Source organism: Protopterus annectens, chromosome 1.part0, assembly GCF_019279795.1.
Source record: "Protopterus annectens isolate FY-2018-M chromosome 1.part0, PAN1.0, whole genome shotgun sequence".
Taxonomy (NCBI): domain Eukaryota; kingdom Metazoa; phylum Chordata; order Ceratodontiformes; family Protopteridae; genus Protopterus; species Protopterus annectens.
The window spans coordinates 243,542,483-243,568,365 of NC_056725.1; the positions used below are offsets into that span (position 1 = coordinate 243,542,483).

The 25,883-nt window shown below is 42.4% G+C and overlaps 1 protein-coding gene across 5 annotated transcripts in view; it reads right to left on the reverse strand.

The window, feature by feature from the left end:
• Positions 1-25,883, reverse strand: part of RGS17 (regulator of G protein signaling 17) — a 607,054-nt gene that overhangs the window by 221,776 nt on the left and 359,395 nt on the right. For 3 of the 5 annotated variants that reach the window (XM_044059151.1, XM_044059216.1, XM_044059072.1), the window contains exon 3: positions 24,917-25,006. The exons of 1 other annotated variant lie outside the window; for it this stretch is intronic. In XM_044059151.1, the coding sequence (XP_043915086.1) occupies positions 24,917-25,006 (90 nt within the window). The remainder of the gene's footprint in view (positions 1-24,916; positions 25,007-25,883) is intronic. One more of the 5 variants, XM_044059285.1, reaches the window with a different exon arrangement.

Consider the following 25,883-nt stretch of genomic DNA (forward strand, 5'->3'; position numbering starts at 1 on the left):
TATGTTGGAAGATTTGTCTGTTTGGCAATGCCTAAAAAAGGCACTATAAGGTTGGAAATGTTTTGTCCAATATCCAAAAGCTTAGAGGTGACAGGTGAAGACCATCCCTTGCAAAACAGGGTGGCCTGTCAAATATCCTCCTAGATTGATAAGTATTGGACCCCTTTGGAATGACACCAGTAGCTAAGCCAGTTGTTAAAGTTGATCATATTCTGCTGGTATTGTATCATCATCCTTGGAGACAGCAAAATGCTGTTCAGTGCTAGGCTCATACCTGCCTATGACCCATATTCTGAGAGCTCAATCATGTCTCTCTTCATATAGTCCAAGGAGGTACATCTCACATCATTCACATCCACATGGTCTATGACTGAGTCATACTGGTACTTAGAGGTACATAATCTGAGTGTCACAAGATCTGGCAAATCCTGACTCCTGGCAGCCAACTAACTGCAACTTTCCCCTTATCCAGCCTGGTAAGAGGGACATTAGTGTGTCTCACAATCGAGCCTCCTATGACCAGGATATTGGGTTGTGGAGTGTTTCAGCTTATGGGCTTGGTAGTTGAGGCACAATGAGATGTGGCTTTATGTGCTGTGATGGGAATTGTCTTATTTGTGTGCATGAGGAGTTTCTGAGGAGTGTGACTGAGAGGCCTTTGAAGTTTGGATAAGTTACATGTGAGCATCTCCGCATATGTGGGTTTATATGCATGGTCCTTTATGGGTGTGGTGAGTGATGTTTGTGAGTCACTGGCAAACTGTTGATTTTTTGTGTCTGCATGTGAGACTCTAACCTCCAGTGAAGCATTTCGCACTGAGCTGATCGAAGGAAAGACACTGAGGAAACTCGGAGCTATAATATATAATATTAAGTATCCTGTTTTTTGTTTATTTTGTTCTTTATTTCTTTGTTATTTATAGCACTTTGTGTACTGTGTATTTTTCTAGCTAGTTTCACTGTGTGTGAGGTATTAACTGGAAATTGTCCACTTTTATTAAGCATCTGTTGGGTTGTTTGTTTCTGATAACTTGTTGCAGTTAAACTCTTTTTTCTAGAGGCTCCTTTAGCTGTTTAAAACTTTCATTTAAAGGCTCACTGCTGCTTTTCTGCTGTGAGAAACATTTCTGCAGTTTGTTTCCCGCCCTCCCTGTTGGTATAGTGTTTTTATAGTTGGTGGCTTTGCAATTGCCCGCCCCTAGTGTAAATTTGATCTGGGACCCTCCTCCCAGTCTAGTGTCATTACCTCATTCTACCCAGTTCAGGGAGAACATTTGAGAAGGCCAGTCAGCTTAGTTTCTGCTACTCCTTTCTCTCTTTCCACTTAAAAAAAAAAAAATGTATCTGCTTTTACTGTATTTGTGTTTCTTCCTACTTTATTTTGCTTTTGTGTCATCTTAAAAGTACTCAGTTGTATTTATTACTGCTTGGTGTAACTCATTCTAAGCCTTTTAGTTTAAGCACTTGGGCTTCAGACCAGTTGTTTTACACTAAGAAGGTTTGTGGTCTGCACTGTAGTGGTAGAATGGGTAGCTTACATCCTTCTAAGTTGGGAACTGCTGATTGAGGGCTCAGTGTCTGTTATTCTAAAAGTGTATTAATTCTGGTTTAAGCACTTGGGCTTCAGGCCAGTTATTTTACATAAAGAGGGTTCGTGGTCTGCACTCTTGTGGGAGGAGAGGATGGACTTTGCCCTTCTGAGCTGGGAATGTCTGGTTTAAGGCTTATAGTGCCTGCATATTTGAACTGCTTCTTACTGAAATTGGTACACCTTGTTTGATGTAGCATAGACTAGATCCAGGCCTTCTGAATCTAGCTTTGTTTGTATAACTTGAACACTAATCCAGGCATTCTTTAAAATATTCAATTGTATTTATTACTGCTTGATAGTAACTTGATTAAAGTGTAGCTATCATTCTAAGTCTTTTGGATTAAGCACTTGGGCTTCAGACCAGTTGTTTAACATTAGGAAGGTTTGTGGCCTGCACTGTGGTGGCAGGATAGGTAGCTTACATCCTTCTAAGTTGGGAACTGCTGACTGAGGGCTCAGTGTCTGTTATTCTAAAAGTGTATTAGTTCTGGTTTAAACACTTGGGCTTCAGGCCAGTTATTTTACATTAAGAAGGTTCGTGGTCTACACTCTTGTGGGAGGAGAGGCTGGACTCTGCCCTTCTGAGCTGGGAATTTCTGGTTAAAGGCTTATAGTGCCTGCATATTTGAACTGTTTCTTACTGAAATTGGTACACCTTGTTTGCTGTAGCATAGACTAGATCCAGGCCTGCTGAATCTAGCTTTGTTTGTATGCTTGTTGTTTGTTTGCTTGTTATTTCCCTGAAATGCTAATTCCACCTAAAACACAGCTTTTCAGTGCTTCTGTGGATCCCTAGAGATATCTGCATTGCTTACTGTACTTATTTCCTTGTTTCACTTGAAAGAAAGTTACTGTTTGTCATTTTTGCATTTAAGTTACCTGTAACACATTGCATTTAAGTTACCTGGCACTTGCTCACTAAGTCAGCACTAAAAAATTAAAAGCACTACACCTCACAAACTCCCCTTGAGTACCTTGTTCCCCATTGGCCCTTTTTCAATTATAAAGGAATTCCCAATACTATTCTAGCATGTCCAAAGGTCAGTCATCAATCTCCTCTCCGGTCCAGCTGGTGAATCTGGGAATCTTGAGGCAATGTTACAACTGCCTCATGTACACAAACAACCCTCTCCTCCTTCCAACAAATTCCAACACGTGAGAGATGCAACCATATAGCCAAACTGGAGGCTAAGCTTTCTCAACTCAGTACTGGAATAACCAGTCAGGAGGAGAAGGAAACCACACTCACTATAATTCCAGTCTCACATAGACCTACCACGACAGCAAACCAAACACAAAAACACACAAAAACATACTCGGAGGCTCCAAATACAAATCTGCCTAAGCAGCAGGGACCTCCAAAGCAGACACCCAAGCAACCACTACCCCAAAACAAAACACTTGCAACACATAACTCACAAAGCTAGTGTGCCGAACAGTCACAGCCCTTAAGGCTAAATAACACACCTGATACACTTGTAATAGGTGACTCTATCGTCAGGCACACTGACGTCCCGCTCACCAGGCTGAACAAGGAGAAGGTCACGGTGAGCTGCCTGTCGGGCGCTAGGATCCGCCACATAACACAAGCACTCAGGTCACTCCAAGGCAAGTACAAATATGACTCAGTCATTGTCCATGCTGGTGTGAATGACCTGAGACGTACCTCCCTGGACTACAGGAAAAGAGACATACAGGAGTTCTCTGAGCATGTAGCCCAGGCCGGTATGATCCTGACCTTGAGTAGCATCTTACCCTCACCAAGAATGATGCCACAAAATGAAGACAAGATGATCAATTTCAACAACTGGCTTAAGTACTGGTGTCATTCAAAGGGGATCCAATGCCTGTCAGCCTGGGATGACATGCTCGACAAGCCACGATGCTTCGCTAGGGACGGCTTGCACCTGTCACCCCTGGGCTTTCGGATATTGGCAAAGGCTCTTGCTACCCCCATAGTGTCTTTTTTAGGCAAGGCTCAAAAGACAAACCCACCTCCATAGGTATCACAAGGGATAAGAAACTAAGAGTAATGCTACTCAACATCAGAAGTCTAAACCTCAAGATGCAGGCACTCGAAACTCTCCTTAGCATGGAGAACATCGATATCTGTGCAGTAACAGAAACCTGGTTCAAGGCTCCCAAGAGCACCCCAGCACTACCAGGTTATACCTCATACCATGCTTTTCGGCCCCAAAACTTGGACCGAACCACAAAAGGAGGGGGAGTATCAATATTCGTCAAAAATACCCACACCTCCAGGTTGGTGGCACAGCATGAAGCATCAGAGACTATCCATGTGCAACTAACAGTGGGGAAAACTGCCTTCCAGTTTATAGCCTGCTACAGACCACCCTCCCAAACCCAAGAACCCCACTCTGCCTTCCTCAGAACACTGGAAAATATGAAGGTCTCTCCAAACACCATTATATTGGGCGACTTCAACTATCCAAACATAGACTGGGAGCATTACTCTAGCTCCAACACCCTAGCCCAAAGGTTCCTAGAATTTATAAACTGAAATGCTATGGAACAACTTGTTACCACTCCCACAAGAGGGGAAAACATACTGGACCTGATAATCACCAACGCGGGGACTCTATACTCCAGACCAGAAGTGTATCCCTCACTGGTAAGATCAGACCATAAACTAATCTCACTGGATATTCACATCCCAACCCCACCCCCTGCCCAGAAAACCACAGTGAAAAACTTCTCTAAAGCAAATTCCACACTCCTCAAAACCGAGGTAGAATCCTTCAAAGTCCCTGGGCCTGTGGAAAATACAGCCCAGACCGCAGAATCCTTTATAAATGCATTCTATGAACACCTTCAGGAATGCATGGATCATGCAATCTCAAATAAAACCAAGACCCAATCCTCCAAAGGCAAACGTCCTGTCTGGTGGACCCCAGCCATAAACAAACTATACAATAGAAGGAGGAAGCTACTACATGATAGAGCAAAATCCCAAAAAGGGAAGGCATCCCTGATCAGTATTAGCAAAAACTACAGGCACTCATAAAATCGTCTAAGGCCAGCTTCGAGAGAAAAATTGCACAGGACACTAAGGATAATCACAATGCTTTCTTTAGTTATGTTAGGAACCTGGGTGGGAATTCCCAGATATGCTCAGAATTAGTCCAAAATGACAAAAAATACACCGAACCCACAGACATTGCCAACATCCTAGCTGACAGGTTCAGCGCAAACTTCTCCTCCCCCTCCCCACCAAAAGGGCAAATATCTATCCCAGCAGAGTGCTGCCCTCCTCCTGACATCTCAGATGCTCAGGTAAGAGCCGCCCTCTCCAAAGCAAAAAACACAGCATCAATGGGACCAGATGGTGTCCCGGGCTGTGTCCTACATGAACTCCAAGAAGAGCTAAACCCAAACATAAAACTACTGTTCAATCTCAGCCTTACTGCACGATATGTACCCAAAGAGTGGTGTACAGGAACAGTGGTCCCTCTCCACAAAGGTGGTGCCTCAGCGGATCCTGGAAACTATCGCCCCATAAGCCTGACTAGCTTGGTCTGCAAAGCTATGGAAAGGATCATCATGGACCTCATAAATAAAGATATTGGGGACCTACAGACACCGGATCCTACCCAGTTCGGCTTTGTTAAGGGCAGATCCTGCCTCTTAAACCTGGTCGATTTCTTTGAAACAGTCACCAAGGCCATTGACGAGGGGAAGGTGGTCCACACAGCCAACCTGGACCTTACAAAAGCCTTCGATACAATACCTCACTCGGGCATTATAGATAAGCTCACCAGCTTAAATATAAACCCCTATGTCACTAGATGGGTTGCAAACTGGCTCAAGGACAGAACCCACATGGTTAGAATTGCTGGAGCCATGTCAGACTCCAAACCAGTTACAAGGGGCATCCCACAAAGCTCAGTCCTGGGACCTCTCTTGTTCGGTATATATTTCTCAGAGGTACAGGCCAACACAGAAGGACTGTGGCTGACCAAGTTCGCAGATGACTGCAAACTGGGCGCCATAATCGACTCTCCAGCTGACACAAGCATCCCCCAAAAGGGCCTCATAGAAACAGACAACTGGTGCCAGAGGCATGGCCTCAAGCTAAACGCCAAAAAGTGTATAGTCATCCCCTTTGGCAAAAACAAAGTGTCCACAAATTACCACATTGGTGGTAATCCATTAAGTAAAGAAGAAGTAATTAGAGACCTGGGGACCCAAGTTGATAGCAATCTCTCATTTGACAACCACATGGCCAAAGTGGTTCGAAAAACATTTTATATAGCCCACCTAATCGTAAAGTGATTCACATCTAGATCAGGGAAGGTCATCCCTCATCCCTCATCAGACCCATAATTGAGTACAATGCCCTTTTTGGGATGTACCTTACCAGACACCGGCAGCAACTGGAAAGACCCCAAAAGTACCTCACCAAGAGGATCAAAGGGCTCAAACAGATGCCATATGCTGCCCGGTTAAAGAAACTCCAGCTCTACTCAGTGGCATACCACCTGCTCAGAGGCGATCTGTGCCTGACGTATAAAGCCGTGTCCAACCCGGAATTAATGGACATGCTGCACCTCTGAAAATCCAAATCACATCGAGCTACATGCTCGAGAGACTTGAACCTCAGCACTGAAATAAATAGGACATGCTGGAGGGACAGATTCATAACCCAGAGGCTCACTTCGCTCTGAAATAAAATCCCAGTCCAGGTTAGGCAGAGTCCCTCATTGACTCTCTTCAAGAGGAATCTTGATGAGTCAATGGGAGATTGTAGATTTACCCCGGGTATCACTTCTGTGTCACTGTTAGACAGAGACACAGTATACTAACCTCGAAAAAGGGCATAGCAAAATTAATTTAAAATGGGTGGCGAAAGCCAAACACACTCTGGCTAGGCTTATAAATGCCCTAGGGCAGATAGCCTAGTATGAACCTATGAACCTATGAACCTATGTCTTTGTGTAACTACATTTCTCACATACTGTGTTTGCTTGTTCGAGAATTAAGTGGTAGTCAGTGTACATAAGACAATTGTTACATTGCCTCAGGATGTCCATGCCCACCAAACTGGATGCAGAGATAGCAGGAAAGTGCCCATCCACGGTTGCAGATCCTAATGTGTACTTGCAAGGAACAGGAGTGGAGGGTGTTTGTAATCAGATGAGGGAAGGGTGCTAACTTGGTGTGATCTGCAGCTGACCTAACCAGCGATGCTGCCCAGTGCCCAAACCAGATGGTCTCTGAGCAGTAATAGTCCTGGGTGATATAATAAGGTAAGGTAGACCTAAACAGCCCTAACTAAATGTGTAAATGCTGCTCAGCAAACAAACGAGCGGCCCCATGAGCAATGCGGGACTGATGTAAAGTTCCAAGGTTGTTTTCATAGGGAAATTTCAGCTTCTGGTGATTATGTGTATACTAGGCACCAGCAACTGCAAAACACAAGGCTTATATACGATTAAAAAAAAGCAAGTTTTACACTAACTATGCCCTAATACCAATCAGGTAAGCACACAATGCGTTTTCCAACAGCATTTTCCACCTCAGATAGGTGAAATCAGCCCTCTCATGCCACAAGAGTACAGACATTGACTCTTTTAATGTAAAATGATTGGCTTGGTGCCCAAGTGTTAAGAAACCTCAAACAGATTCCTAATACTAAGAAACTCTAGATACAATGTATTTCAGTCCAGTACAGCAGCCGTTGCAGCTGCTTGAAAATGCAACTTTAAAGATGTGCAAAAAAAAAAAAAAGCGTTTATATCACGTTATCGAAAGATGAAAATAGCGAACGCTATTTCATCGGCCCCAAAACATCTAAACATGAAAATATCGAACATACAGAACAGAGAATTTTTCCCATGAAAAAAATTCACTGCTCCGAAACACATACACACAACACAAGCACATCAAACAAACAGCAGCCACACACATACACTTAAATTCCTACATCTAACGCTACACTAAACTAAACATACACTACTATCTACCCACTTACCTTAACCTAAACCCTAACCCTAAGGTCCGTCAATATTGCACACGCACCTAACCTGCACTCTAACCCTAACTCACTTAAACTGCCCCATCCCTAAAGTCTGTCACTATCGCACACATGCCTAACCTGCGCCCTAACCCTAACTCACATAACCCGCCCCTAACTCTAATGTACAATCGCACACTTACCTGAACCCAACCCGTAACTTTCCACCACAGCGCTAAGAATAGCGAAGCCACAGAAATGGCCAATCAAATTCTTTACCGAGGAAAGAATTTGCTGTTCTGTAGCTTCGCTATTCTTAGAGTTCGCTGAATAGTGTTTGATATCAGAAAATTCGAAGTTTTAATACTTCAATGTTCTGATATAGACCCCAAAAACATCAATAAATAACACAATAAACTGAGACAGTATAATGAAAATAAGCAATGTTTCCAGATGTTTGTATCTGTACAGGGCAGTGGCACAGCTCCATGCAAATGTGCCAAATTTATTCCAGCACTGGAAATACAGAAAATTGACTACTGAGCCCTCTGGTCAATAAATCGACTATACTTAGAGCCCTTTTGAGTGCTACTCAGTTCATATAGCATGGGCAATTTATGTGTCTATCTGCCACATAGAAATAAAACACCAGACCAACCAGATTTCTTAAAACAGACAACAAAATGGAGCATGTAAAACAGAAATCAGATCTATCAGTTTAAGCAATTCACAGATAAAAAGATTTTACAGATTTACTTTCCTCACTCAGCAATGAGGCCGCAGTGGTGCAGTGGTTAGCATTATCCCCTCACAGCAAGAGGTTTTCTGGTTCAATTCTCGGCTGGAGTGCCTTCTGTGCAGAGTCTGCATGTCCTCCCTGCAGTCAAATGAATTTAAAGACATGCAGGTGGGTGCTGGGCTGACAATTCAACACTGTAAAAATTCACTGCCAATCATTAGTGGACTGGGGTTCTGCTGTGGTGACCCCTAACTGGAAAAAGCCGAAAGACAGTTTAAAGACTTTCCTCACTCAGCAGAGAGTTACCAACAGTGCTTGTAGTTTTTGCAGGCCTTGAGTGTTATAAGAATCGACAAAGCCACAAATATTCTCTGTGTATTTAAGTTTCACTCAAGAAACAAATTAACCGATAAAAAAAAAAAAGCAAGTGAAATGTACAGCCTGGGTAATTTAAGTGTCTATCTGCCACATAAAACAAAAATCCAAAATCTGAACAACCATAAACCAACTGCGAACAAAGACCACTGAGAGGCAAATGAATGAAGTCCACACTTTTAATATGAAAAAAATATATAAAACAAACAATACACGTGAAGCACTTTTCCATCTGGCTTAGTAGCCAGACTTCATCAGACCACCCACAAATAAAATTCATGCCTTATATAGTGAATGACACACCCTCCCTTCTGTTTAATTACAAATTAATTACTTAATTAATCAACTCAAGAGTCACACCAAACCAACTTTTTTCTTTTTTCTTATTTGTTTTTCTTCCTACAGAAACATTCTACCATTTCTTGCATAAGCAACTACATATAATTAAAACCTTTATAGCCAACAATAAATATAATGTCTGCAGTATAAAATACATTCTAAAAATTGTTTGTTAAAAAATTATTATATAAAAAGTTATCTACACAAGTGTATGTATACATCCTTCATAATATACATAAAATCTCCTGATGTCAATTTCTTTTATTACTAAATGTAGCTCAAAGGGGCTGTCTCATCTAGACAAACTTCTTAGTTTTAAAATACAGGTTATAGATGTTACTTCATAGGTTCATAGGTTCATAGGTTGGTACTAGGCTATCGGCCCTAGGGCCTATGCACGCCTTGCCATAACAATTCCCTGGATATTTCTTCCCACAATATTTACTTCTCTGGACCCCTGTCTAGCAGGGCAACTGACATGATCCCCGGGGTGAATTCCCTATCTCCCATCCAATCATCAAGGTTCCTTTTGAAGAGGGCTAATGAGGCACTCTGCTTGACATGTATGGGCAGTCTATTCCAGAGTATGGGGAGTCTCTGGGTCAGGAAACTATCCCTCCAGCATGTTTTGTTCATTGTGATGACAAGGTTTAGATCCCTGGAGCATGTGGCTCTGAGGGATTGGGATTTCATTAAGTAGAGCATGTCCAACAGCTCAGGGTTTGACATGGACTTATATGTTAAGCAGAGATTGCCTCTGAGTAGACGATATACCACAGAGTATAGCTGGAGTTTTTTTAGACGGTCAGCATATGGCATCTGCTTTAGGCCTGTGATTCTTTTAGTGAGGTATTTCTGTGGCCTTTCCAGCTGTTGCAGATGTCTTGTGAGGTACATACCAAACGGGGCATTATACTCTATAATGGGTCTAATCAGGGATGAGTACAGTGTGACAATGACCTCCTTTTTTCTGGATGAAAAGCCCTTAGTGATGAGGTGTGCCACATAGAAGAATTTCCTGACTGTTGTGGCGATGTGGTTAACGAAAGTGAGACCACTGTCCACCTGTGTCCCTAAGTCACACTTTCGATGTTTAGTGTCCTGCCACCTATGTGGTAATTCATGGGTACACGTTTTTTTCCAAAGTGGATAACTATACATTTCTTGGCATTAATCTTGAGTCCATGGCTCTGGCACCAGTCATCTGTTTCTGTAAGGCCCTTTTGTAGAATATCCACATCATTTGGGGATTCAATAATGGCTCCCAGTTTGCAGTCATCTGCGAACTTTGTTAGCCAGAGTCCCTTAGTGTTGGCCTGTACTTCAAAGAAGTAGATGCCAAACAAGAGTGGTCCCAGGACTGAACCCTGAGGTACTCCACTTGTCACTTGTCTGGAGATGGATTTGGAGTTGGCTGCTTTTACAGTCTGGGTTCTGTCATTAAGCCAGTTGGCAACCCATCGAGTGACATAGGGATTTATGCCCAGCTTAGTAAGTTTAACTATGCTTCCAGAGTGGGGGATGGTGTTGAAGGCCTTGGCAAAGTCCAGATAGTCTGCGTGGACCACCTTACCCTCATCCACAGCTCTGTAGACTGATTCGAAGAAGTCAATCAGATTCAGGAGACAAGATCGGCCCTTCACAAACCCAAACTGGGTGGGGTCCAGTGTTTGAAGGTTGCCAATGTCTTTGTTTATAAGTTCCATGATAATGCGTTCCATGCCCTTGCAGATCAGGCTTGTCAGACTGATGGGATGGTAGTTCCTGGGATCGAAGGTGGATCCTCCCTTATGGAGCGGGATAACTGTAGCTGTGCGCCACTCAGTAAGCACGAAGCCTGAGGTGAGGCTATGATTAAACATGACACTTAGGTGAGGTGCCAGTTCATTTTGTAGTTCATGTAGTACACAGCCTGGTATGTCATCTGGTCCCATGGATGCTGTATTCTTAGCTTTGGAGAGTGCGATTTCTACCTGTGTGGCCATGATTACCGGAATTTGGCAATCTTTTGGTATTGAAATGGGCCCTTTAGGGGGTGAGAGGGGGGTGAAGTTGGCACTAAATTGATCTGCCAGGATATTGGCAATATCCTTGGGATCAGTATATTTAATGCCATTCTGTTGTAGCTCAGAGCAGATCTGAGCATTGCCATTTAGATTCTTGGCATAACTATAGAATGCCTTGTGGTTGTCTTTGGAATCTTTGGCAATTTTATTTTTGTAACTAGCTTTTGAGGATTTTATGAGGGATCTCAGCTTCTTACTGAGGCTGGTGAGGGAGTTTTTTGCATCCTGGGATTTTCCTCTTTTCTGCAACAGTTTCTTCCTTCTGTTGTATAGTTTGTTTATAGCAGGGGACCACCAGATTGGCTTCCTTTTTTGGAGAAGAGCATCATGGTTCTACTTGGGATGGCACGATTCATGCACGAGTGGAAGTGCTCGTACTTTGCCTTAGTGTAGGATTCTGCAATTGAACTTCCAGATCTCGTCTGTGTGGGTGTTGTGAAGTTTGTCACTTCTGACTTCAGTAGCATGAAGTTGGCTTTGGAGATGTTTTTTAAGGAGGTTTCCTTACTGGGGTGTGGGGCTGGGATATGGATGTCAAGGGTAATTTGCTTATGGTCAGACATGACCAATGAGGGGATGACCACTGGTGTGGAGCATCTATCTCCCATGTTGGTAATGACCAGGTCTAGGATATTGGAGCCCCTGGTGGGACAATGGATTAGTTGATCCAGGGCATTGGAATTGATGAATTCCAATAATTATTCATTTATTTAGACCTGGTGGTCTACTTGCATCTAAATGGAGCTGCCATAACAGTTCATTTTTTTCCAATACTAACTGGTAGGGGCCCACTTTAGTATCAGATACAACTTGTCCGATAATTCTAAAGAGAAAGGTATGATCAAGCTACCTAGCACAATGCCTAGCTAAGGCATTCTCCACTTTCCCTTTATTAATGTTGTCTATGTGCTCATACACCCTTTCCCTGAGCTTTCTGTCGCTTTTACCAATGTAGAATGCTGGACAGGTTTGGCACTGAGCTAAGTATACTATGGATTTTGAGTTACAGTTAAACCTTCCGTTAATCCTGTAGGTCCTATCCCTCACCAAAAAGTGGTCCCAAGGGCCATGAATTTACAAATATTGCATGAGTCACATTTAAACATACCTGGCGTTTTGTATGCTTTGTGTATGTGCCCCTCCAATATAGCTTTTATGTCCCTACCCCTCTTGAATATCAAGGTTGGTTTAACACCAATTTTTTTCTTCAAGTGCCTTGTCAGTGAGTAGGAGGTCCCAATTCCTACACAAAATGTTCTTAATTCCATAAACATCTATACTAAAAGGGGTAATAAAATTCACTGAGTAATCTCTTTGTTGTATAATCTGTGTAATAGTGTCATACTCCATTTCTATGGTGTTTTTTAGTGCTGGACAGGAAGACGGATGCTGGATAATTAGTTAATATTTTGTAATTGTGTTACTTTTAGCAGGGTTATTTAATATTAGTGCAGCAGTTCATTTTATTTTTATAAAAGAAAATTGCATTTCAGTTTTATACAATTTTATATAATTGCAAAGTTTGATACCAGTTCAAATGTTAATATAAATAAAACAGTATTATTCTGGTTATATTTTGTGTTTAATACTCTTGTCTGTTCTTCAGTTTGTGTTTTGAATGTTGGTATCCCACAATTCCACTAGAGTGGGTGGGATTACATAATTATGTATGCAGAGTTTATGTTAGTCAGTGTCCATATTTTGGGCCAGTTGTACCTACTTTTCATGGGTCTTTATCCAGATTTCTGATGATTAAAGGTTGAGAGGTATGGTTGGTCAGACCTGCAAAAGCCCTAAGTCTCTACCAGGGCATGCTATGGGGAGAACTGTACCTGGAGTTTGAAAATTACTCTGCTTTTGATATTAGACAGTATAAAATGGGGATTTCTGTACAGAGGAAACAATGTAGTGCATGCGCTGAATTTTTATTTTTTTTTTTTACAAAATTACTACAGCGCAGGGCATTCTTTTTCCAATGAAGTTAAAAACGGTCCATGAGGATTAAATTCCTTGGCTCAATTCAGACCTTAAAGCTTGAACCAGTTAAGGCTATTTTGCCTTGTGTTACTGGAAAACAGGTCTACTAGACAGGATTAGCTACATAAAATGGTTCAGAAATAAAACACAGCACAGTTGCAATGAATAATGCCAAGCCAGAATTGGTTAGAAGCAAATGACACTATGGAGCCCTGCTAAACTGTTCTAGAAATAACACCTGTTTGGGAATTTTTTTAAAACAGTCCAACTGTTCTGTGACAAATCTCAATACATGATTTGCTAATCTGTCAGATGGCCTTATTTTGTTTACTGAGCCTTAGAGTAACACATGCTCCACAGGTAAAAGTTATTTCTTTACTTGTACCCATTCTAACTCTTGCTACGTATGCCCGCCATTTCATTTTAAGGATTTCTGTATAAACACTCTCAAAAGCTTTGAAAAAGAAGAGTGTTTTCCAGCCTAAAATCTCTCTTGCTCTATCCAGTCTTTTTAAAGTGGCAGACAATTTCACAGCCAATATTCTTACTTAAATATTTAACCTGTGTCTGACCTTTTGTGCCATATCATCTTAAGCTAGTTGCAGTTTTTACTCCCCCAAAATTCCCTCTTGAGTTACTCCCCAAAACTACTACTACCACATTAATGTCCTGTCACTACATCCGAGCGACGTCTCCAGGTGCATCTGCAGTTATCTCCTACTGACACCTCTAGGCATCAAATATTGCTTGTTCATGTTTGCATCAATAATTTCAAAATCATGCTATGTGCATGGTTTTAAAAGATTTAATCTTAAGGTTTACACACTGGCAAACTCAGCTATATTAATATTTGACCTCTGTCTAGCGCAGGTAAATAGATATTAACTGTTATTTTTATGATATTAATTTATATAGATATATTTTTCACATTTTTTAAATATCTCAACAATCAAGTAACAGAGACAGAACTCCTACCTCATATTAAAACTCTCAGCTAGATGAATAAAATGCTGCTAATAATGTGTGTAACTTGAGTGGTTGCTGAGATATTGTAAGTTGTTTATAAAATATTACAAATGTAATTATTACAGTGTTTACTGTGACTTATAAAATTTGGTTTAAGACCTAGTACCTAAATACCATTATCACTATAAAAATAGCTTGTGATGAAGAATTTGTCATTTATGTTTCTTTCATAACCACTATCGTTCCAGAGATATAAACATTTGTTTGAAATGTGAGGGCATAATTTGATTCTGTAAAAAGGCTTAGGCTCCACCCACTGAAAGTAGCAGTGCAAACTTCCTGAGCTCCATTGGAGTGAATGAGTTAACACGCAATGGTTCACAAACATTGTAATCAAGTACTGGACATGTGGTTCATAGTGGTCACTGCTGCATTAGCCCTAAATGTATGGGCTATATACTGCCAAGAATATAATAGCTTGCTAGCTATTCTAGCTATGGTGTCATTTTACACAATTATGTTCCCATTCAGTCAGCATAATCCAGTGACCAAAAACTCCTGTCTGTCTACAAACCTGACTGGGATATCACTTTACAAACACCTTGCACCTTATAGCCTATGAACCCTACATTCTAGGTGTGACTTGCATTTAATCAGCTGTCGGTGCAAATGAAATGTCAGGGAAATAAATGTTACCTGAACTATTGTTTCACTAGGACTTCCTTACATCAGAAAAAGAAATGTGACCACACTTCCACTCTATCACTGCTGTAACGCTCCCCCTTTCTGCAATCTAATTATCTGCTTTCTTACTGGTATGTGCTACATTCAATTCAGTTTTCAAGAAACCAGTTGGAACAAAGGTCACTTGAAATTAAGGCTGCAATTCTAGGGAAACAAAGAAAAGAGGGATGAACACTCAGACATCAGTAATGTTACGTCAATCAACAATTAAAGGATCAAGGTAACTAAAGAGTCCACTGTTTATCAGAAGCAGAGAACTACATCAGCCATGGGCCTATACAATGATAGGTACCTGGACTACATCACTTAATAATGCAATAGTGCAGTAAAAAGTCATGTGTGATAGAAGATAAATGAAATTACTTTGCTGAAGTTAGCAATATGCCCTCCCGAACAACAGTTAGTGGTCTCTCACAAAACAACCCATTGACAATTTACTTGTACACACCAAGTAAATGTTACAAAAGAGCTCAAAATAAATCTTTAAATAATGTAAGTGACTTGTGCAAATCCATAAATTACTTATAGTCATAACCCCCAACCTCAACCCCGTCATGGCAGAACCTAAATGTCTCATACCTAGTAATAATGCCTGTTAGGTGTAAGTCTAGCAGGTGTATTTCATTAAAGGAAAAAGTTACTTTCAAATATATTTTTGCAAGACTGGTACAAATAACACATTGCAGTATAATACTACATACATTCCAAGCTGCCATGCATAACAAAAAGCTTTGCAAATATACATTAACAAGTAAACTAATTATTCCTGCATGTTCCCACTGCATTGTTCCCAAAGTATGCATTTCTCAACAGTTCTCTACATTATTAATTAATAAATCAAAAAAGATATGCATTCCCGGGAAAAGAGAGACTGGGTACCTTCCACTGTATGTTGTACATCTTTTTCCCTTTCCAAATGTAACATTAAGCAAAACAAGTCTGAGATCTACAATTTTTGCTTCATAAAATAACCCAATGAGAAACAACAGGAGTACAAGAAATACACTGAGCTCTGAATGGTTCCATGCCACTACAACCTGCTTTCCCATTCAAACCAATGATTAACAATAGATGAGGCACTTTAAAAAACCTAGCTTTACAATGTCGGAACGGAAGTCTCAGAAGTTACCAGCATTAGACTTTTCCCATCTAATAGAGTTTTTTGTAAGTTACTGATCATTTGTAAATACCAATAGGAAAGGAACAGGCCTGCCCATGCATACTATTTGTAAGTAACACAGAGATATCGGTGTATAATAAAAAGAAGTTATGCACTCACCATAGCATTCCATCTGAGTAATTCTACTTCATTTGTTTTCAACCTGCGGATCTACGGATCCATATTGGATCTGACATGGCCGCATTCTCTAGCTACGGCTCCAAGCTCCAAGCTCCTATCCTACCCATAATGCCCCTAGTCTCCCTCCTCCCTTCAGATCGAGTTTGCTGCCCAACATATAACAATTACCCGACCACACAAAAACTTATCCTTCAAGAGAAAAAATACCACAAGACTCTTTAAGTCTAGACATAAGCAAGGATCCCAACAGAACAGATCCAGAACAAGGAACATAAAGCATCCTGAAGGATAAGGTCAGGGGGAAGGGGGGGGATAGTTGAAGACAAATGAAGTAGAACTACTCAGATGGGATGTTATGGTGAGTACCTAAATTCTTTACCTGAAGTAGTTTACTTCATTTGATCTTCAACCTGTGGGACAAACTTCCCAGCTACCTAATCCTTGGGAGGCCCTAATGGAAGGATATTCCAGAGCACTGCAGAGTCAAAGGATGCTCTACTCCTAGAAAACAAATCCAGCTTATAGTGAGAAATAAAGGTGTGAGACGAGGCCCAAGTAGCAGCTGAACAAATATCATCCAAGGGGACCCTAGACCAAAAGGCCGCAGACGTAGCCATGGATCAGGTCGAATGAGCCTTCACGTTCCCTGAAAGAGACAAACCTCTATCCGAGTAAACCCTGGCAATGCATAGAGAAATCCAGCAAGCAATAGTCACTTTTGAAATGGCTTTGCCTAAAAAGGGCTTGGCATAAGACACAAAAAGTTGATCAGACTTGCGGAAGGACTTAGTCCTGTATAAATAAAATCTCAACTGCCTGTGAACATCCAAAGAATGTAATTTGTGTTCCCCTTTGTTGGGATAGCTCAGAAAAAATACTGGCAAATTAATAGTCTGATTGATATTAGCCTCTGAGGCTACCTTAGGGAGAAAAGACAGATTAGTATGTAGCGAGACTCTATCCTTGTGAAAGATCATATAAGGAACTTTGATAGAAAGAGCTTGGAGTTCTGACACCCTCCTAGTGGATGTAATGGCAACCAAAAAGGCAGTTTTCCAGGTCAAAAATTGCAGGTCCACAGAGGCCACATGTTCAAAGGGAGGAAAGACCAATGCCTGCAACAACAAAGTGAGGTCCCATGGAGGAATGGGATCCTTGACCAGAGGTCTGAGGAGAAAGACACCTTTGAGAAAGGTTTTACAAAGTTTTAAAGAAACTAATGAAAACATATTCACCCCAGCATGAAAATTAGAATTAGAAAGTGTAGCTAGTTGGACTTTCACCGTAGAAGAACTAGTGCCTTAATAACAGATGCTAGCTAAAAATTCTAGAACAGCTGGAAGTGGTGCAGTGAAAGGATCCAAAGACCTCTAAACAGCCCACATTGAAAAACGTTTCCATTTACTGCCATAGATTTTTTTAGTGGACAACTTGTGAGCCTCCCCCAGAATAGATTTAACTGGAGATGACAGACCGGGAGTCCTAAGAGCCATGGGAACCAGAGTAGCCAAGCAGTGAGCTTCAGGCTGCCCAGATTTGGGTGAGAAGAACCCATGGGGTGGGAAAGCAGATCCGGGACTGGATCCAAGATCCATAGTGGAGCGACTACGTAAGACCTTAGTTAGGGAAACCAAACCTATTGAGGTCAGAATGGGGTAAAGAGGATCACGGTGCTCACCAGCCTTACAGATTTCTACAGAAACTTCGACATGAGGGGAAAAGGAGGGTATGCATAAAGGAGCCCGGTAGGCCAAGCATGAGTCAGAGCATCTCTGGGCGCTTCCTGAGGAGGGGGGTTTAAAGCAAAAAACTCGCTGCATTTCACATTGGAAGGAGATGCGAAGAGATCGCAGCAAGGACAACCCCACTCTAGGAAGATCTGTTCCGCTACTGAATGTTTCAGAGACCACTCATAAGGCATCAGGATGGATCTGCTGAGCCTGCCCGCTAGGATGTTGGACCCTCCTGGGATGTACATTGCCACCAGAAAATGGCTGGTGGAGATCTCCCATTCCCACACGCTCATGGCCTTTCAGCATAATGGGTAAGATCTGGTTCCCCCCCATTTGTTGATATACCAGACTACTGACATGTTGCCTGTCTGAATTGCGATTGTTCCCAGAGGAAGAGGAGCATGTAGGGCTTGCAATGTGAGAAGAACCGCTTTCATCTCTAGGACATTGATGTGCAAAGAGGTCTCATGAGGGGACCATGTGCCTTGGACTGTCCTTCCTGAGCAATGCCCCCCCAGGTCACTGTGGTTTGGGGAAGAGCAGGTTGAAAAGGAGGTCCCTTGTGGAGGTCTGGAGACTGAATCCATCACCAAAGGGAGCTTATGCACACGTTTGAGATCCTCATTGGAAAGGACAAAGGAAAGTCTAACAGAGACCACTGTACCACTAGAGTCCACTGTAGAACCCTCATGTGAAGGTGTGCCATGGGGAGAAGATTTATTGTGGCTGCCATAGAACCTAAAGCTCTTAAGACTGTTTCAGCTGTGGGTGAATGGGTCTGTAGAATATGTGACACATGTATCCTCTAGCTGTGTATCCTGTCTGAGGTGAGGAACACCATAGATTGTACTGTGTCCAGCCGTGCCCCATTGAACTCTAAAACCTGAACCGGGTGAAGAGCTGATTAGTTCAGATTGATAGTAATGCCCAACTTGTCAGCTAACAGAAGGAAGGAGTCCCTAGCTTGACATAGTAGATGCTCTGAAGGGGCAGTGAAGAGCCAATCGTCCAGGTATGGAAAGACCTGAATGCCCTGAAGCCTTGGGTGAGCTACTACCACTCCCTTAGTGAACACCTGGGAGGCTGTGGTGAGACAGAAGAGGAGGGCTCGAAACAGGTAATGATTGGCTCCCAGCCAGAAACAAAGAAACCTCTGGGAGCACCTGTGCATTTTGATGTGATAGTACGCATCCTGGAGATCTATCATGCACATCCAGTCTTTTTCCTGCAAAAAGGGCAGAATGGATTGAATTGTGACCATCCAGAATTTTGTCTTGGTTACAGAGAGGTTCAATTGGGACAGATCCAAAATTCGCCTAAGGTCCCCCATCTTTTTTGGCACTAAACCTGGAGTACACCCCGGATCCAGATTGGTCTTGGGAACCAGTTGGATGATTCATTTTCTTAGCCGTGATTGCATCTGTACTGCTGCTTCCTCCCACTGCGTGGTTGGAACATTGGGGAGGGTTTTGTTGGGAGGGCGTAAGTCTTTGAAAGGGATGAAATAACCTCTGGATATGACTCGCAACACCCACCAATCTGTTGTGGTGGACTCCCATGCTAGTGGGTGGAGTGACAGATGCCCCCGACTGCCTCCAGAGATGGACAGCCAGGAAACCCTACAGGGTTGCTGCCCAGGTTTGTCCAAGAAAAGTTCTTGGGACCAAGAATTCCTAGGAATCCCTATGCCTCTAGGGTAGCGTCTATCATATCCTCCTCTGCCTCTGGGGGAAGGTGAGTCCTGAGCATCCCAGGAAAATGCCTATGATTTACGAAACCACATCTTCTTCTGACCTCGCTGGTTCCTGGAAAAGGACCTTTGAGGTGGAGAGAAGTGGACTCTGACAGCAGACAGTGTCTTCCTGTCCTTCTCGCTCTGGACTAGAGTCTCTCTGATTGTCTTCTCAAAGAGGGAAGAACCATCATAAGGGGCATTGGTGAAAGACGCCTTGAAGATCTCTGAGAATTGACATAAGCAGAGCCATGCGTGGTGCCGAATGGCATCACCTGACCCTGCCGCCCGTGTGCCTCTATCCGTGGAATGGGAGAGCAAATGCATGGACGTGTTGGCAACAGATTTGAGGGTGGCCATTCGTGCGTCTAACTTCTTCCTGTCCTCCTCCGACATGGACCCTGGGGTTGACTCCATGACTTCCTTGACCAGGTCTCTCTGGAGTCAAATAACATGCACCATATAGTTCAGTGCCCTCATGCAGAAGGTTGCTGAAGCATAGACTCACTTCACAAAACAGTCCAGCATCCTCAACTCTCGGTCAGGTGGATGGACTGTGGAACTCTCCTGGGCAAGTTCCTTTTTGGTGGCAGCCGCCACCATCATCGAATCTACAGAGGACCCCTTATGCCAATGAAGTCTATCAGTAGGGGGGCTCAGGACCTTATCCGGGCATTTGGTTATGGGCTCCACGGTGTCTGGCTCCTTCCATGCCCTAGATGTTATTTGATTCACGAGTGGATCAGCAGGAGGGAATACCCAAGAGGTAGATGGGCCCGAGCCAAATTACTCCAGAAACACAGACTCATTGGAGGCTGATTTGGGGGTAGACCGCCTCCACCCTTTGGCGTAGGATCTCCATGATCTCTCCAAAGGAGACATCCTCGGGGAGGGGGGTGATCTTGGGGAACCTTCTCCTTCATCCAAGTTCATGTCCTCTGTAAGGGACTCTGGAGGAGAGTCCAAGTGCCTCCATTTTCAGGTATGCTTGTGGGGGAGCTTTTCAGGGGGACTCTCTGGGGAGACCTCGCAAGCGGGTTGTTCCAAGACTGGAACATACTGGGGCAATGCGGCTATGGGCTGTCCATGAGAGGGCAAGATGGTTGGACCAGCACTCAAGGCCAGGGAGGTGTGGGAGGAGTCTGAAGACGAGATAGTTAGAGGCCTCGACCCTGGGAGAATCCTCTCCACTACGTCGAATGCAGAGAGAAAACAAGCCTCCCGGGCTGAACTGGCAGAGACCATTCCCCTCTGATCTAACTGGGGAGTCAGAGATGAGCCCCTAGGAGCTGAGATGCCGAGGGGGATGCTCCTCTCTGACAAGCCTGGAGCAGAGAGCACCCCCTTAGATCCGACCCTGAGGCTATGGCTCCGAGAGCTCGGGTCCAAACTAGTCAGATCCAACGCACTCAGGGCACTGGTCGGCATCGAGGTACAGGGTACCGCCGGTGCCGACCCTGCGACTTTGATCGTCCTCGGATCCAATGGCTCTGAAACCATGGTCAGATCAGAGAAGGAGTAATAGGTCTGAAAACTGGTTGGAAGGTACTTGCTCCAGTGGGAGAAGGCCCTGGCAAGACCCCCATCTGGATTTGAGTGTGGATAAATGTCATCTTGTCCATCTCCACTTTGGAAAGGCCCCTGGTGGAGCAGCAGGATGCTGCTGAGGTGGGCCAGGATAGCCGGTGAGGGGAAGGCCTTCGGGGTGACCGGCTGATCAAGACCACAGGTTTGGGGATTTGAGCAGAGGGGAAGTAGGCCTGGAAACAGGCTTGGTCTTCGGCAGAGGGCTGGCATCAGACAAGGGGTTGAGGGAGTGTTTACGAGGCCGGTCTTTTTTTGACCTTATCCCCTTCCCTGGACCTCTTGGTGGGGGGGTGAGTCCCTGAGGCTGAGGAAGGGGAAGAAGAAGAAGCAGCAGCCACTGCTTAGTCTGGTGAAGGGGGGACATCATCCTAGATGTGGCGGGCAATAGGCCCTTCAAAATTAGTTTGTCCCACCTGTCTTTAACAGCTATGGGGTTAAACCCTGTGCAAATAGGACAGGGGAACTGGAGGTGGGCCACTCCCAAACAAACCACACACAGAGTGTGGGCATCAGTGCATCTTTTAAACCCAGGTTTTGTGGCATCCACAATGCCAAAACACAGAATCAAACAAAACACACGCGTGCGCGCTCACACACACACACACACACACACACACACACACACACACACACACACACACACACACACACACACACACACACACACACACATAGACACACACACACAGACACACACACACACACACACACACACACACACACACACACACACACACACACACACACACACACACGCACACACACTCTAAAGAAAACAGGGAGGAAAGAAAAGCCTACAAGAGGAGAGACAGCTACAGAGAAACCTGGGAAGTACAGGAAAGGTTTAGAGAATAGAAAAGTCAAAGGTTTTAAACTACTTTACCAAAATACTAACTCTAGAGCTCAGACCACGTTGCTAACATTTTGGTGGCAAACAAGATCTAAAGGGAGAAGGGAGACTGGGGGCATTATGGGTAGGGGAGGAGCTTGGAGCTTGGTGCCATAGCTAGAGAATGTGGCGGTGTCAGATCCGATATGGATCCGAGGACCCACAGGTTGAAGATTAAATGAAGTAAACTACTTCAGATCAATAATCACACATCAGCAATCCTCTTATTGTATCAGCAAGAAGCAGGAGTATTGACATTCTGAAAGTAGAAATCTAGTCTGAGCATATTTCTTAAGGCAAAGCAGAAACAACTAAAGATGTCTCTGTGTTAATTGCAAATAGTATGCACGGGGAGGCTAAAGATTTGTACAAGACGTTGGTAATTTTTGAGACTTCCATTCTGAGATCTTTGAGCCAGGTTTTCTAAAGTGCCCCATTTATTGCTAATCTTTGGTTTGAATGATGTTGCAGCATATGCTGGAAATGAAAAACTGTAAATAAAAAAAAATGGGATTTAAAGGGGCCACTCGGGAATTCACAGGACCCCCAATATTTTGCCATCAAAACAGGGAAATACCGAGGAGTTTGGTACAGTTGAGAGTTATGTGACCAATAGTCTTTAAGCAAGTTATTTAAACTGCATGTACAATAGCAGAGATCTGGAATGCTTGAGGTGGTAGCATTTAGATGTGAACTGATCTAATGCTTAGAACTGAGCTTAACATCTTCTCGGACAGTTTGTGAAAGGCAATGAATAGACAGCAATCTGTTGAGCTGTGTAGTACTGAGCCCAACCAAATTTTGATTAAACTGCCCTAGAAGAATGACATGATTTTAGCAAAATGCAATTCCACATCCATTAGAAGCTGTTGAAGAAAACTGCTAGAGGAGTATATGTGAAAATGAGTTTAGTATGTTTATCTAAAATGAGCTGAACAAAGCGATAAATGGCCAGTTTACATCATCTGTGGTTTCTTTCCTAATTAGACTAACACATGCAGCTAAGTGCAGAGATATGAGTCTGCATTTAATTTTTATTCATTTTTTAAACATACAAGGCTCATAAGGGATACTTATTTTTTCAGCGGCTTTTGTGGTGCACTGTGCAGTTAAATTACATCCTTAAATGACACAATGTACAAGCAACAATAAGATGAAGCTTATTTGCAGATCAGGGCTTATCTGTGTGTATTACAACACCAAGGTTGACAAATCTTTACTTCCAACTCTACTAATTTTAAAGAATATTGGGATACACTTTCAGCATGGCATCTATGGTACCCCTTCATTATGAAATGAGGCCCCATTGTTGCACCCTTTCTTCATGTAAGCTAATTTCACATATCAATAGCAAAACCTCCACATAGGAACTGAAAAAGGACTCTTTATGATGGAATGGTACAAAGCAGTATCACATTCTATCAGGTGGTGCCATATAAGGTAAGTATGATGGGCAGATTTGGAAATCGTTTGCAGCTGCTTATATGTTCACATGTATTTTCATGTCTACATGGTTAGTAACTTTATATGGTGTTTTGATGTAAACCCTCCAGAATACCCATTTCTTTAGGAAACATCTTGAATGCATTAACATTCATATTTAAAATCCAGGGAGAGAAATATGTGTTTTACTTCTAAAATAGGATAGTTACCTTTGGGGACAGACCATTTTACATTAGAATGAAGTGTCATATAAAAGTTTCTCTTACCTCATGTACTTAATTTAAACTTCAATGTATAACACACATGCCCAGTTTATCAGTGGAGTAAACCACAGGGGGTTCAGCATGGTATAGTTGTTCATACACTGCTGAGTGTGTAAGGCCGACTCCCGTTAGGGTTTTGACTCATAATACTACCTGGGTGTACATTAACATCTGCACGCCTGCATATATACTGACACAGAAAAAATAACAAGCAAATATTTTAATAGGAAACCCCAGATGGACTAACAGAAGGGTACTGTTTTGTACCAAAGGAATATACTTAAAACCATAGAACAAGCCATTCAGGAAGGAAATATGAAAGCAAGGAGTCACGGAAATCACCCAGGATATATTAGCATGTAGGTACAGTGTGGACATGTTCAGTAGATGCTATTACATTAGTGAGGGGTTTCCTTTTTTAGATATCTCATCCCTGCTCCATTTCAGTACATGATAAAGGTCTGAAATTCATTTTTACTTTTCTGTGGGTTTGCAAAAGAAAGAAGAAAATGTACAGAAGTGGGAGAATTACCTAATTCCATCCATCACCCCTTTTTGAATAGAGAGTCAGGGTGTCACTTCAATAGTGACAATCATTCAGAGCCAAGGTTCACATCACCAGGTGGCTAGCCCTGATACAACTGTTTCCCATACCACACACTCACACCCAATTTAGAGTGTATAGTCCACCTGCTGCATGTCTTTGGAATGAGGAAAGAAACCTGTCCAAACACAGGGAAAACATTTAGACTCCACACAGAATGCACCCCAGCCAAGAATCAAAGCAGGAAATCTCTTGCTGTGAGGTGAGAATGCTGTCCAGTGCACCACTGTGCCACCTGGAGAATAGTCTTATTAGCAATTTAAAATAGTAAATTTCATTCACTAAATTCTGTTTCTGTTTGAAACAGATACCTTCTTTCACTTTATAAGTGATTTTTCAGCTGTGCACACCAGTTAGTGTAAAATATCAGAAACACACAATACTGATAAATAAACAAGCACTAGCAGGCATTAGGTTAAAGAAAATAGTTCTACAAGGCTGCAACTTTTCATCATATTATTGATTAGTGAATACAGTCAAATGAAAGTATCAAATACAGTTCTGCTTTTAAAACCCTTTATTATAGGCATGACAGTAACAGCACATGAGTTTGATTATTTTCTTTGCAAATGATGCAGATTAGGTTTCACTTACCACTCTTCCAGGTTTTGACTGCTTTCCATTTTTGTCATGTGGGTAACTCGGCCTGAATTGTCTGTCCTGTCTTCATTCCTAACAGTGAGGCTGCAATGTAGTACAACACTTTATTTTGTCAAAGGAAAGTTAGTCATGTGATTAAAGGTAACATGGCTTGCACTGAAACAAGTATTATACTGGTAAAACTGCCATTTTCCCAATGCATTCCATTCACTATTTAACAAATCCCAGTGATTACAAATTTTTAATGCCATTTAAGCATGTATGCTCAGCAGTAACTTACTTTTTGTTTGCTTCCTTTCTGACGTATTTAATCATAAGCGTATAAACACTGAGTACCACATTTTTGTTTTATTGTGCTCCTTCTAATCTGAACAAAATATGGAAACATCCTTTAGCTCACTTTACTTTTTCATCAGCAATTTTCAAACAAAGGAATTTTACTTGAAAACTTAGTTTAATTGATACTACTTCCATAGGCAATTGCACAATCATCAGTGACATTCAACTGATTGAAAACACACAATTTAAACTTAAAACTGTGAAATTATGCATTTAAAGCATTGTAGTTTCATAACCTGGAAGATGGTTTGGGGCAAGTTATATACCCATGTTTAGATTAACATAAATATAACTGGATGTATAGCAGATTTTCAGGGTCCAATTCTCAAATGATTGACTTCATGAGAAATGTTTACCAGCAATCAAAATTTCTCAGTCGAGAAACTGGTAAAGATCTCACCAGAGTAAAACACAAAGTAATTATTTCTTTTCTACACACCCAGTGTAGAGATTTGTGCCTCCTACAAATGATATTGTAATATGGAGATTTACACTACTAATGGATTAATACCTGGCACATTTACAGACTCCACCTCATCAAATGCCCAAAGTGAAAATGTCGTTTGTGAAATGAGAGACTTTGCAAGGCAGAACATATCTTCAACAAACATAAATGACTTTT